This window comes from Carcharodon carcharias, chromosome X, assembly GCF_017639515.1.
Source record: "Carcharodon carcharias isolate sCarCar2 chromosome X, sCarCar2.pri, whole genome shotgun sequence".
NCBI lineage: Eukaryota > Metazoa > Chordata > Chondrichthyes > Lamniformes > Lamnidae > Carcharodon > Carcharodon carcharias.
The window spans coordinates 25,803,908-25,817,540 of NC_054507.1; the positions used below are offsets into that span (position 1 = coordinate 25,803,908).

Below are 13,633 nucleotides of genomic sequence, written 5' to 3' on the forward strand. Positions count from 1 at the left end.
CCTCAACATCAAGGCAACATTTGACCGAGTGTGGCATCCAGGTGCCCTGGTAAAATTGATGTCAATGGGAACCAGTGGAAAAAGAGTCATACCTAGCACAAAGGAAGATGGCTGTTGTTGTTCGAGGTCAATCATTTCAGTTCCAGGACATCACTGCAGGAGTTCCTCAGGGTAGTGTCCTAGGCCCAACCATCTTCAGCTACTTCATCAATGACCTTCCATCATAATGGTTAGAAATAGGAATGTTTGCTGTTAATTGCACAATGTTCAGTACCATTCACAACTCCCGATACTGAAGTAGTCTGTGCCAATATGCAGCAAGACCTAGACAACATCCAGGCTTGGGCTGATAAGTGGCAAGTAACATTCATGCCACACAAATGCCAGGCAATGACCATCTCCAACAAGAGAGAATCTAACCATGGCCCCATGACATTAAATGGCATTACCATCGCTGGATTCCCTTGTTATTAACCTCTTGGGGGTTACCATTGACCAGAATCTGAACTGGACTAGTCATATAAATACCTGTGGCTACAAGAGCAGGTCAGAAGCTGGGAATTCTGAGCAAGTAACTCACCCCCTGACTCCCCAAAGCCTGTTCACCATCTACAAGGCACATGTGAGGAGTGTGATGGAATACTCTCCACTTGCCTGGATAAGTGCAGCTCCAACAACACAAGAAGCTCGATACCATCCAGAACAAAGCAACCTACTTGATTGGCATCTCATCCCAACTTAAACATTAACTCCCTCCACCAGTGATGCACAGTGGCAGCAGTGTGTACTATATACACGATGCACTGCAGCAGCTCACCAAGGCTACTTTAACAGCACCCTCCAAACCCATGACCTCTACCTACCTAGAAGGACACGAGCAGCAGATGCATGGGAACACTATCATCTAAAATTTCCCCTCCAAGCCATACACCGTTCTGACTTGGAACTATATCATTATTCCTTCAATGTTATGGGATCAAAATCCTGGAACTCCCTTCCCAGCGGTACTGTGGGTGCACCTGAACCAGATAGACTGCAAAGGTTCAAGAAGGCAGCTCACCACTACCATAAGTACAATTAGGGATGGACAATAAATGCTAGCCTAGCCAATGATGTTCACATCCCATGAAAGAATAATTTTAAAAAGTTACCCATCTTGTTTTGCAGCTATATTAAGAATGGAAGATAGGGTTATACAGGTAGAGATTATTCACCAAAATTTTTTTTTGATTAAACTCAGCCCTCTTGCACCATCAGACTCAGGAACATTTCCAGGACAGGACTGCCAACAATATGATTGAAACTTTCAAGATAAAAATTGCTCCCAAAGACAGTGTTAATCACAATTCCTTATTCTGTACTGCTCCATTTTTTGAAAAAGGAGTTCTGATGATGAAAGATATTCTTTGCATAGGTACAAATTGCAAACACCAAAGTCTTGTGAACTTTGTGGCATCACAGTAGATATAACCTGGTTGAACACACTGCTCTACAGTTAATCTTTATATTTTCAACCGAGGGGACACATTTTGTACAGAGTTCACAATGGCGACCAGAGCATTAAAAAGGTAGCAAATAGTTCATGAAAAAAAAAAATAAAATGGCAACAACACAATTGAGCTGCCCGAAATATGCCTTCAGTGTATATCTAAAGTTATTTAACTTGTTGAACCTTATGCACTCTGTATCCAACCCTCCCACTGGTAACAGTGATAAACAGAAAAACAGTGGTGGTACTAGAGTTTCAAAGAAAATTTATTTTATGAAAGCTAAATTTAGTTGACACAAAGTAAAAATTTTAAAAAGTAAACGGAAATTTTTTGAAAGTTCAATTAGGCTTTAGAAAGATGTTTCCCCCTTTCAGTTAAAAGAAGTCAGAACTGTTACCCATGGCTTTCTTTCCCCAACCCCACAGATCACAAGCAGCTATTGTTTCCAGAGGAGTGTAATTGTTTTTTGGTTTCCTTGAATTCCAAGCAGTGCACCAGTAACAGACCAATTCTTAAAAATCAAGGACTGATCAGTAAAGTAATTAAAAATACAAACACCTGAGAAGAGACCAAGTTCAGGGACACTACGCCAAACCTTTTTTTTTCCGGCAAACTTGATCCTGGCTGCCCTCCACATACAGCATCAGTCCCAGCACTTCTAATCCAGTCCAGTTTGGATGCAGATCACATTTAATTGAATAAATTGCTGAGTGTACTTTTGCAATTTTTGTCTTTTTGGTAATTTGAAATATCAAAATGATAAGTCAAGCAAAAAGCAGCATAAACAGCTTCCTCCTGTGTGGAAAGAGGCTTGATCTCCAATACACGAACCTCACTCAGATTGAGGAACATTTGATTTCCGAGGCTCAGTCTCAAGATTCGTCATCATAAAAGCCAGTGTCATAGATCTCATCCTCTAAAAACAATCCACCTAGTCCATATTCTTGCTCGTGAACAGAAATTTCATTGGGATTGAGGTGATTCTCCCCTTCAACAAAGTCAGCAAATCTGCAGGATGAGACATAGATCCCACAGTCATAACATACCCCAAACCCAACAGCTATTGAAAAAAGTCAAAAACTACATTCTTTTCTTACAAGAAACACTTTCCAAACATTTCAAAATACAATACTTCATGCGGTTATTAAAAATACAAATTGACATTTTTGGAAAAAGCATCAATTACTCCCTAGAATCACTGTTTCCGTGAGTTATGTAAACAACTTCAGTCAATTTTCTCCTCTTTTCTCTCCTCTACGCCTGGGGTATGGATCCTTAAGCATCAACAGGCCTCTGATATCCAACTGACCATTCTTCTTTTGTGTGCCAAGATGGTGCGTCAACAGAAAGCTCAACAGAGGGGCAATCACTTCCTCTTATTTTATGTCCAAAGCTACAGAGTTTTCAATAGATGTCACTGGAGAGCAGTTAGAAGCAGAAACTCTGGCTGGCATTTCCTCTCCAAAGCCCGGGTCCTGAAGCTAACTGGAGCACTCTTACCATCATGCCACCCGAGATCAACTAACACACCAGACTGGGGATCAAACCTAGGAGCTTCCTGCCTGTTTGACTCAGTTCCGCACTCAGCAATGCACTTGCCAACTGAGCCATCAGGGAAACCTTCAAGGTACTTTGAAATAATGAATTTAACTTTTATACAAAAAAAAAGATGACAGGCCTCAAAGTTGTAATTTTCCCGTTTCAGTGCCTAGCCTCAGGGACCAAACTACTGAGATATTAATGAAGAATCTCATTCCCATCAGGAATGGTCACATGTTGTTTTACACGCAGGGGAGGGAACGCAGTGGTGTAGTGGTAATGTCACTGGACTAGTAATCCAGAGGCCCAGGCTAATGCTCTGGGGACTCAGGTTCAATTCCCACCACAGCAGCTGGTAGAATTTAAATTCAATGACTAAGATCTGGAATTAAAAGCTAGTCTCAGTAATGGTGACCACAAAACCATTGCAGATTATCAGAAAAATCCATCTGGTTCACTAATGCTGTGTCATGAAGCTATTAATGTATATAATATTTTGGAAAATATTTTTCTTTTAAAATAGAGGCTTAGTTTGCAGGTATGTCTTAATTGGATTAAAGCCAGCTGGTCTGGGTGTTTTGATGTACTAGCTTGATTTGTAAACAGAGAGATAGCATACATTTGCATTTTTTGAATAAAGCATTCAAGAAGTGGGGTGAAAACCTGACGCCTTTCTAACAGCTACTAAGCCATATGTTTATATTACTAATAAAATTGGTACTATACAAAGAAAAGTACAGCACAGGAACAGGCCTTCGGCCCTCCAAGCCTGCGCCAATCATATTGCCCGTCAACTGAAACATTTTGCACTTCCGGGGTCCATATCCCTCTATTCCCATCCTATTCATGTATTTGTCAAGCTGCCTCTTAAACACCACTATCGTAGCTGCTTCCACCACCTCCTCTGGCAGCGAATTCCAGACACTCACTACCCTCTGCGTAAAAAACTTGCCCCGCACATCTCTATAGTTTTCTCCTCTCACCTTAAATCTATGTCCCCTAGTAATTGACTCTTCCACCCTGGGAAAAAGCTTCTGACTATCTACTCTGTCCATGCCACTCATAATTTTGTAAATTTCTACCAAGTCGTCCCTCAATCTCCGTCGCTCTACCAAGAACAATCCGAGTTTCTCCAACCTCTCCTCATTGGTAATAACCTCCAGACCAGGCAGCATCCTGGTAAACCTCCTCTGCACCCTCTCCAACACCTCCATATCCTTCTGGTAATGTGGTGACCAAAATTGCACGCAATATTCCAAGTGTGGCCTAACCAAGGTTCTATACAGCTGCAGCATGACTTCCCAGCTTTTATACTCAATAACCCTGCCAATGAAGGCAAGCATGCCATATGCCTTCCTGACTACCTTATCCACCTGCGTTGTCACTTTCAGTGACCTGTGGACCTGTACACCCAGATCCCTCTGCCCGTCGATGCACTTAAGGGTTCTGCCATTTACTGTATAATTCCTGCTTGTATTCGACCTTCCCAAATGCATTACCTCACATTTGTCCGGATTAAACTCCATCTGCCATTTCTCTGCCCAAGTCTCCAACCGATCTATATCCCGTTGTATCCTTTGACAATCCTCTTCACTTTCTGCAATTCTTTCAACCTTAGTGTCGTCTGCAAACTTACTAATTAGCCCAGTTACATTTTCCTCCAAATCATTTATGTATACTACAAACAGCAAAGGTCCCAGCACTGATCCCTGCAGAACTCCACTAGTTACAGCTCTCCATTCAGAAAAGCACCCTTCCACTGCTACCCTCTGTCTTCTATGACCAAGCCAATTCTGTATCCATCTTGCCAGCTCACCTGATCCCGTGCGACTTTACCTTCTGTACCAGTCTGCCATGAGGGACCTTACTGAAATCCATGTATATAACATCCACTGCCCTTCCATCGTCGATCCTCTTTGTCACTTCCTTGAAAAGCTTGATCAAGTTAGTGAGACACGACCTCCCCTTCACAAAACCATGCTGCCTCTCACTAATACGCCCATTTGCTTCCAAATGGTAGTAAATCCTGTCACGAAGAATCTTCTCCAATAATTTCCCTACCACTGACGTAAGGCTCACCGGCCTGTAATTTCCTGGATTATTCCTGCTACCCTTCTTAAACAATGGAACACCATTGGCCATTCTCCAGTCCTCTGGGAGCTCACCCGTAGCCAGTGCGGATACAAAGATTTCTGTCAAGTCCCCAGCAATCTCCTCCCTTGCCTCCCTCAGTACTCTGGGGTAGATCCCATCTGGCCCTGGGGACTTATCCACCTTAATATTCTTCAAGACGCCTAACACCTCTTTTTTGATCTCAACATGATCCAGGCTATCTACACACTCTTCCCTAGACAAATCAACCGCTAAGTCCTCTTTGGTGAATACTGATGAGAAGTATTCATTTAGTATCTCTCCCATTTCTTCTGGCTCCACACACAGATTCCCACCTTTGTCCCTGAGTGGGCCCAACCTTTCCCTGTCTACCCTCTTGCTTTTTACATATGTATAAAAGGCCTTGGGATTTTCCTTAATCCTGGTCGCCAGTGACTTTTCATGACCCCTTTTAGCCCTCCTGACTCCTTGCTTAAGTTTCTTCCTACTTTCTTTGTATTCTCCACGGGCTTCATCTGTTCCCAGCCTTCTAGCCCTTACGAATGCTTCCCTTTTCTTTTTGACTAATCTCACAATATCCTTCATTATCCAAGGTTCCTGAAACTTGCCATACTTATCCTTCATCCTAGCAGGAACATGCCGGTCCTGAATTCTTATCAACTGATGTTTGAAAGCCCCCCACATGTCAGTTGTTGATTTGCCCTCAAACATCCATCTCCAGTCTAGATTCCTCAGTTCCTGCCTAATATTGTTATAATTAGCCTTCCCCCAATTAAGCACCTTAACCCGAGGATTCCTGTTATCCTTATCCACCAGTACCTTGAAAATTCCTGAATTATGGTCACTTTTCCCGAAATGCTCCCCTACTGAAACTTTGACCACCTGGCCGGGTTCATTCCCTAATACCAGGTCCAGTATTGCCCCTTCCCTAGTTGGACTATCTACATATTGTCTCAGGAAGCCCTCCTGGATGCACCTTACAAATTCTGCACCATCCAAACCCCTAGCACTAAGTGATTCCCAGTCAATATAGGGAAAGTTAAAATCACCCACCACAACAACCCTATTGCTTTTACATCTTTCCAAAATCTGCCTACATAACCGTTCCTCAATCTCCCACCGGCAATTGGGAGGCCTATAGTAAACCCCCAACATTGTGACTGCACCCTTCCTATTCTGAAGCTCTACCCATATTGCCTCGCTGCATGAGCCCACTGAGGTGTCCTCCTGTCGTACAGCTGTGATATTCCCCTTAACCAGCAGTGCAACTCCCCATCTCTTCTACATCCCTCTCTATCCTGCCTGAAACATCTAAATCCTGGAACATTTATCTGCCAATCCTGTCCATCCTTCAACCAAGTCTCTGTAATAGCAATAACATCATAGTCCCAAGTACTAATCCAAGCTCTAAGCTCATCTGCCTTGCCTGTTATACTTCTCTCATTGAAACAAATGCATTTCAGACACCCAGTCCCACTGTGTTCAGTAATTTCTCCCTACCTGCCCTTCCTCTTAGTCCTACTGGCCATATTCACTGGTTCCCAGTCATTTATTTCACCTGCTGATCTATTGCTCTGGTTCCCACCTCCCTGCCATACTAGTTTAAACCCTCCCGAGTGACACTAGCAAACCTCGCAGCCAGGATATCGATGCCCCTCCAGTTTAGATGCAACTCGTCCTTCTTGTACAGGTCCCACCTGCCCTGGAAGATATCCCACTGATCCAGATGTTGGAAACCCTCCCTCCTACACCATCTGTTCAGCCACGTGTTCAGCTGCACTATCTTCTTATTTCTAGCCTCACTGGCACGTGGCACAGGGAGTAATCCTGAGATTACAACCCTAGAGGTCCTGTTTTTTAACTTTCTGCCTAACTCCCTGAACTCCTGTTGCAGGTCCTCGTCCTCCTGCCTATGTCATTAGTACCAATGTGTACCATGACCTCTGGCTGTTCTCCCTCCCCCTTCAGAATGTCCCATACCCGATCGGAGACATCCTGGACCCTGGCACCAGGGAGGCAACATACCATCCTGGTGTCTCTTTCACGACCACAGAAGTGCCTATCTGAGCCCCTGACTATAGAGTCCCCTATGACAATTGCTCTTCTGTGCTATAACCCTCCCTGCTGAACAACATAGCCAGCCGTGGTGCCGCTGCTCTGGCTACTGTTGTTGTTTTCCCCTGATAGGCCATCCCCCCAACAGTATCCAAAATGGTATACCTGTTAGAGAGGGGGACAGCCACAGGGGATTTCTACACTGACTGCCTGCCCCTCCTAGCAGTCACCCATCTATCTGTCTGTACCTTGGGTGTGACCACATCTCCAAAACTCCTGTCAATGACGCTTTCCGCCACCTGAATGCTCCTAAGTGCATCCAACTGCTACTCCAACCGATCCATGCGGTCTGTGAGGAGCTGCAATTGGGTACACTTCCTGCAGATGTAGTTGTCCGGGACACTTGAAGCGTCACAGATTTCCCACATCCCACAGGTGAAGCACTTCATCCCAGCAACTACCATTTCTAGAACTATTTAATAAATTAATTTAAATCTAATAACTGCTTATTGATTCCTTATTAACTATACGTTCCCTAGGGCTAGATTTATAGTATAAATGCTAAATTCTAAGAACAATAATCCACTGATTCTGGTCTAGATACCCTTTACTTATTAAGTGATTAATTTATTTGGTTTAATTAGTTTAGCAATGTTTTAGTTTCAAATTCAGTGTAGATTCTCTACCAGCCAATCAGGTCACAGATTTACCATGATGCTACTTTTAATTTTTTTTTAAGAGCCGAGGTCCGCGAATCCCCGAGGTAAGGTTTTATACTCACCTCTCTGGAACTCCACCCTCCCACTCTGCTCCCTGGAACTAGGCCGCGAATCCCTGAGGTAAGGTTTTTATACTCACCTCTCTGAAACTCCACGCTCCGACTCTGCTCCCTGGAACTAGGCCACGAATCCCTGAGGTAAGGTTTTATACTCACCTCTCTGGAACTCCGCCCTCCGACTCTGCTCCCTGGAACTAGGCCGCGAATCCCTGAGGTAAGGTTTTTATACTCACCTCTCTGGAACTCCACCCTCCGACTCTGCTCCCTGGAACTAGGCCACAAATCCCTGAGGTAAGGTTTTTATACTCACCTCTCTGGAACTCCACGCTCCGACTCTGCTCCCTGGAACTAGGCCGCGAATCCCCGAGGTAAGGTTTTATACTCACCTCTCTGGAACTCCGCCCTCCGACTCTGCTCCCTGGAACTAGGCCGCGAATCCTCGAGGTAAGGTTTTATACTCACCTCTCTGGAACTCCACCCTCTGACTCTGCTCCCTGGAACTAGGCCGCGAATCCCTGAGGTAAGGTTTTTATACTCACCTCTCTGGAACTCCACCCTCCGACTCTGCTCCCTGGAACTAGGCCGCGAATCCCTGAGGTAAGGTTTTATACTCACCTCTCTGGAACTCCGCCCTCCGACTCTGCTCCCTGGAACTAGGCCGCAAATCCCTGAGGTAAGGTTTTTATACTCACCTCCCTAGAACTCCGCCCTCCAACTCTGCTCCCTGGAACTAGCTAAAGGGGTTTCACTGTTAAAAGGTAAAGTTCAAAGAGACTGGTGAAACAATGAGAATTTAAATTCAGTGGTGGTAGGTATAACTTCAGTAGTTTTCGGGTGTGCAGGCAGAGGCAACGTACGGTCAAAAGGCAACTGCAAGCCTCCAACTAGCTCCACAGTGAAAAGAACCTCATTTTGAATCCGTAAGGTGAAAACGCTTTGCCTGGTGCTTTGGTTAAGACTATGGGTGCTGTTGCCTTAATGGAGATTAGTTTGGGAATTTGTTAAAAGTTATGATCGTAGTAATTTGTATCCATGTGTATATATTTTAACCTGTGTAAATTAATAAAATGTTTCATTTAGTTTAATGTAAAACTTCAAGAACTAGCGGTCTGATTCCTGAGTTTAGAGTCACATCTCAGAAATAACACTTGAAATTATTCGTTATAACAGTTGTTTAAAGTTTCCCTCTGGGATTTAAAAAACTCTGCTTTACCAACTGCATCGGTCATAACATGCTGTCCTTACCTGGTCTGACCTACGTGTGAATCCAGACACACAGCAACGTGGTTGACTCTTAACTGCCCTCTGAAATGGTCCAGCAAGCCACTCTGTTGTATCAAACCGCTACAAAGTCTAAAAGAAACAAAACCAGATGGACCACCTGGCTTCATCCTAAGCACTGGAAACAACAATGGCAACCCAGCTGTATCGACCCTGCAAAGTACTCCTTACTAACATCTGGGGGACTCGTGCCAAAACTGGGAGATCTGTCCCACAGACTAGTCAAGCTACAGCCTGACATTGTAAGGTATAATTCAGTGAGTATGCCCCAGGCACCACCATCACCATCTCCTATCAGTGGGACAGGACATACCCAGCAGAGGTGGTGGCACAGTGGTATACAGTCAAGGGGGAGTTGCTTTGGAAGTTCTCAACATCAACTCTAGACTCCATGAAGTCTCAAGGCATCAGGTAAAACATGGCATAATCTCCTGGAAACCTCCTGCCAATTACTACGTAGCTCCCACCCACAGCTAATGAATCAGTGCTCCTCCATGTTGAATGCCACTTGGGGGAAGCACTGAGGGTGGCAAGGGCACAGAATGTACTCTGGGTGGGGGACTTCAACATCTATTACCAAGAGTGGCTTGGTAGCACCACTACTGACTGAGCTCTAAGGACAAAGCTGCTAGACTGGGTCTGCGGCAGGTGGCAAGAGAACCAACAAGGGGGAAAAAACCTACTTGACATTACCCTTGCCAAATCTACCTGTCCATGACAGTATTGGTAGGAGTGACCACCGCACAGTCCTTGTGGAGACAAAGATCATAAGACATAGGAGCAGAAATTAGGCCAATCGGCCCATCAAGTCTGCTCCGCCATTCAATCATGGCTGATAAGTTTCTCAACCCCATTCTCCCGCCTTCTCCCTGTAACCTTTGATCCCCTTACCAATCAAGAACCTATCTATCTCAGTCTTAAATACACTCAATGACCTGGCCTCCACAGCCTTCTGTGGCAATGAATTCCATAGATTCACCACTCTCTGGCTAAAGAAGTTTCTCCTCATCTCTGTTCTAAAAGGTCTTCCCTTTACTCTGAGGCTGTGCCCTCGGGTCCTAGTCTCTCCTACTAATGGAAACATTACCATTTTCACTTTGAGGATACCCTGGATCGTTTGGTTGGGGTGGGGGGGGGGGTGGTTTTACACCTACCGCCATGCTAAACGGGATAGATTTTGAACAGATCTAGCAACCATGAGGCGCTGTGGGTCATCAGCAGCAGGAGAATTGTACTCGAACACAATTTGTAACCTCATGGCCCGGCATATCCCCCACTATACCATTACCATCAAGCCAGGGGATCAACCCTGGTTCAATGAAGAGTGCAGGGGAGCATGCCAGGAGCAGCACCCGGCATACCTAAAACTGAGGTGTCAACCTGGTGAAGCTATAGAACAGGACTAATTACATGCCAAACAGCATAAGCAGCAAGTGATACACAGAGCTAAGCGTTCCCACAACCAATGGATCAGAGCTAAGCCCTGCAGTCCTACCACATACAGTCTAGTGCAAAAGACAAAGTTGAAGCATGTGCAACCATCTTCAGCCAGAAGTATCAAGTAGACGATCCATCTTGGCCTCCTCCTGAGGTTCCCAGCATCACAGATACCAGTCTTTAGCCAATTTGATTCACTCCACGTGATATCAAGAAACAGCTGAAGGCACTGGATACTGCAAAGACTATTGGCCCTGACAACATTCCAGCAACAGTACTGGAGACTTGCATTCCAGAAATAGCCGTGCCCCTAGCCAAGCTGTTCTAGTACAGCTACAACACTGGCATCTACCCGGCAATGTGAAAATTGTCAGGTATGTCCTGTATACAAAAAGCAGGACAAATCCAACCCGGCCAATTCCTGCCCCATTGGTCTACTCTCGACCATCAACAATGCTATCAAGAGGCACTTACTCAGAAATAACCGGCTCACTGACACTTGGTTTGGGTTCCACCAGGGTCACTCAGCTCCTGACCTCATTACAGTCTTGGTCCAAATAATGGACAAAAGAGCTGATCTCCAGAGGTGAGGAGAGTGCGAGTGCCCTTGACATCAAGGCAGCATTTGACCTAGTGTGGCATCAAGGAGCCCCACTAAGTCAATAGGAATCGGGGGAAAACTCTCCATTGGTTGGAGTCATGCCTAGCACAAAGGAAGATGGTTGTGGTTGTTGGAGGTCAATCATCTCAGTCCTGGGACATTGCTGCAGGAGTTCCTCAGGGTAGTGTCCTAGGCCTAACCATCTTCAACCGTTTCATCAATGATCTTCTCTCCATCATAAGGTCAGAAATGGGGGTGCTCACTGACAATTCCACAATGTTCAGCACCATTCACGATTCCACAAATACTGAAGCAGTGTCCATATGCAGCAAGATATGGAAAATATTCAGGCTTGGGCTGATAAGTAGCAAGTAACATTCATGCCACAAAGTGCCGGGCAATGGCCTCTCCAACAAGAGAGAATCTAACTATCTCCCCTCGTCATTCAATGGCACTACCATTGCTGAATCCCCCACCATCAACATCCTGAGGGTTACCATTGACCAGAAACTGAACTGGACCAGCCATATAAATACTGTGGCTACACGAGGTCAGAGGTTGGGAATTCTGCAGAGAGTAACTCAACTCCTGATTCCCCAAAGCCTGTTCACCATCGACAAGGCACAAGTCAGGAGTGTGATGAAATACTCTCCACTTGCCTGGATTAGTGCAGCCACCAACAATACTCAAGAAGCTCGACACCATCCAGGACAAGGCAGCCCACTTGAGTGGCACCACATCCACAAACATTCACTCCCTCCACCACCGATACACAGTGACAGCAGTGTGTACCATCTACAAGATGCACTGCAGCAACTCAGCAAGACTCCTTAGACAGCACCTTCCAAACCTGCGGCCTCCAGAAGGACAAGGACAGGAGATGCATGGGAACATCGTCATCTGGAAGTTGCCCTCCAAGCCACACACCATCATGACTTGGATCAATAATCGCCGTTCATTCACTGTTGCTGGGTCAAAAATCTGGAACTCCCTAACAGCACTGTGGGTGGTTCAAGAAGGCAGCTCACCACCACCTTCTCAATGGCCATTAGAGATGGGCAATAAATGCTGACCTAGCCAGCAACATGCACATCCCATGAACAAATAAAAAAATGCATTAGCAATTTTCCAATTGGAGAACTGGGGTATGTAGTAGAGCAGCTCGTATTTTAGCTTGGAGTTTGAGCACTCCACTAAGTACTTCATGTGTTCAAGTACATTGTACAAAACTATGATAACTTGGTACAAACTGATAACTTTGCACAGAAAGATCCAAGATAGTTGGTGTAGGGAGAAGCAAGATTCACACTAGGACAATTGGACCAGGGTTGGGTAGGGGGAGGAATAATATGATCGTTGGAGCATCAATCCATCCTTACCCGAGATGGACATCCAGGGTGCTGAAATTAGGCATCTCAAGTGAAAACAATACTCCATTTCCAAGCACCAATACCTCATTTAATTTACTACAAAAATATTTTGGTGAATTCTTAAGATGAAAAAAAATCAGTGCTTCATCATGCAACACCAGAGTGACAGAATGAGAGCTAGTGCCAGTGACTCCACCCCATAAACTGAGCTCCTCCCTCAACTGCACAGAAGCAAGAGACTTTCTCTATTTGAGGGGGAGAGAAAAGAGGAGAAAAAAAGTGTCATCAAAGGCTACTCTCACCCACCTCCTAAAGGACAATTTCAAAAGCTGCATTCGTAGCTGCCTGGGAACAGATTACCGGGCTGTTGATGCGAGGAGAAATTGAAGAAAATAACTGACACATCTCAGCCACCATATGCTTATACATGGCATTTAAATATATGTGTTGCACATTATAAATACCCCAGGCAGATTTTGTGGTCCTTCATTCTGGAAATTACTACACCTAGGGGATGAAGTGTGATTTTTTTTTTCTGAAAAACCTGGCTTCCCGGATATTCTCAATTCAGTTTTCACACTTCACAACCTATGCTGTGAAACTGAGAGAGAAAGGCGTGAAAATGTAGCACCTCTCCAACATGAAGCAGTGTTACACCAAGTGTATGCTGCCAAAGTCAAGCAATGGCTTTTAGCAATAATTGGAATGCTTTAAGAGTTAACTTCTTGGACATTTTACCAGCGATACTCATTCTTCTGATGAATGTGGATAAAGTTGGGGGAAATTCATTGCAAACTCATTCATGGTCTGTAAAAGCAACAAACGTGATGGGTCAGATCACACTTTTCTATTCCATCTTTTAGGCTTGTCTGGGTTTTAATTAGGAGCTGGATACAACGCTGTTGCACAGCTTAAATGTGCTCCAATCTAAGCCACAGAGAACACACGTCCATTTACTATCTGCAATTTC

General features: G+C 44.8%; 1 protein-coding gene across 1 annotated transcript in view; it reads right to left on the reverse strand.

Annotated features, from left to right (window-relative positions):
• Nucleotides 1-1,194: 1,194 nt before the first annotated feature.
• The window catches only part of nemp1 (nuclear envelope integral membrane protein 1), a 40,707-nt gene continuing 28,268 nt past the window's right edge, over nt 1,195-13,633 (reverse strand). Inside the window, exon 9 of the mRNA XM_041180552.1 lies at nt 1,195-2,498. Within this exon, the coding sequence (XP_041036486.1) occupies nt 2,363-2,498 (136 nt within the window). The 3' untranslated portion in view covers nt 1,195-2,362. The remainder of the gene's footprint in view (nt 2,499-13,633) is intronic.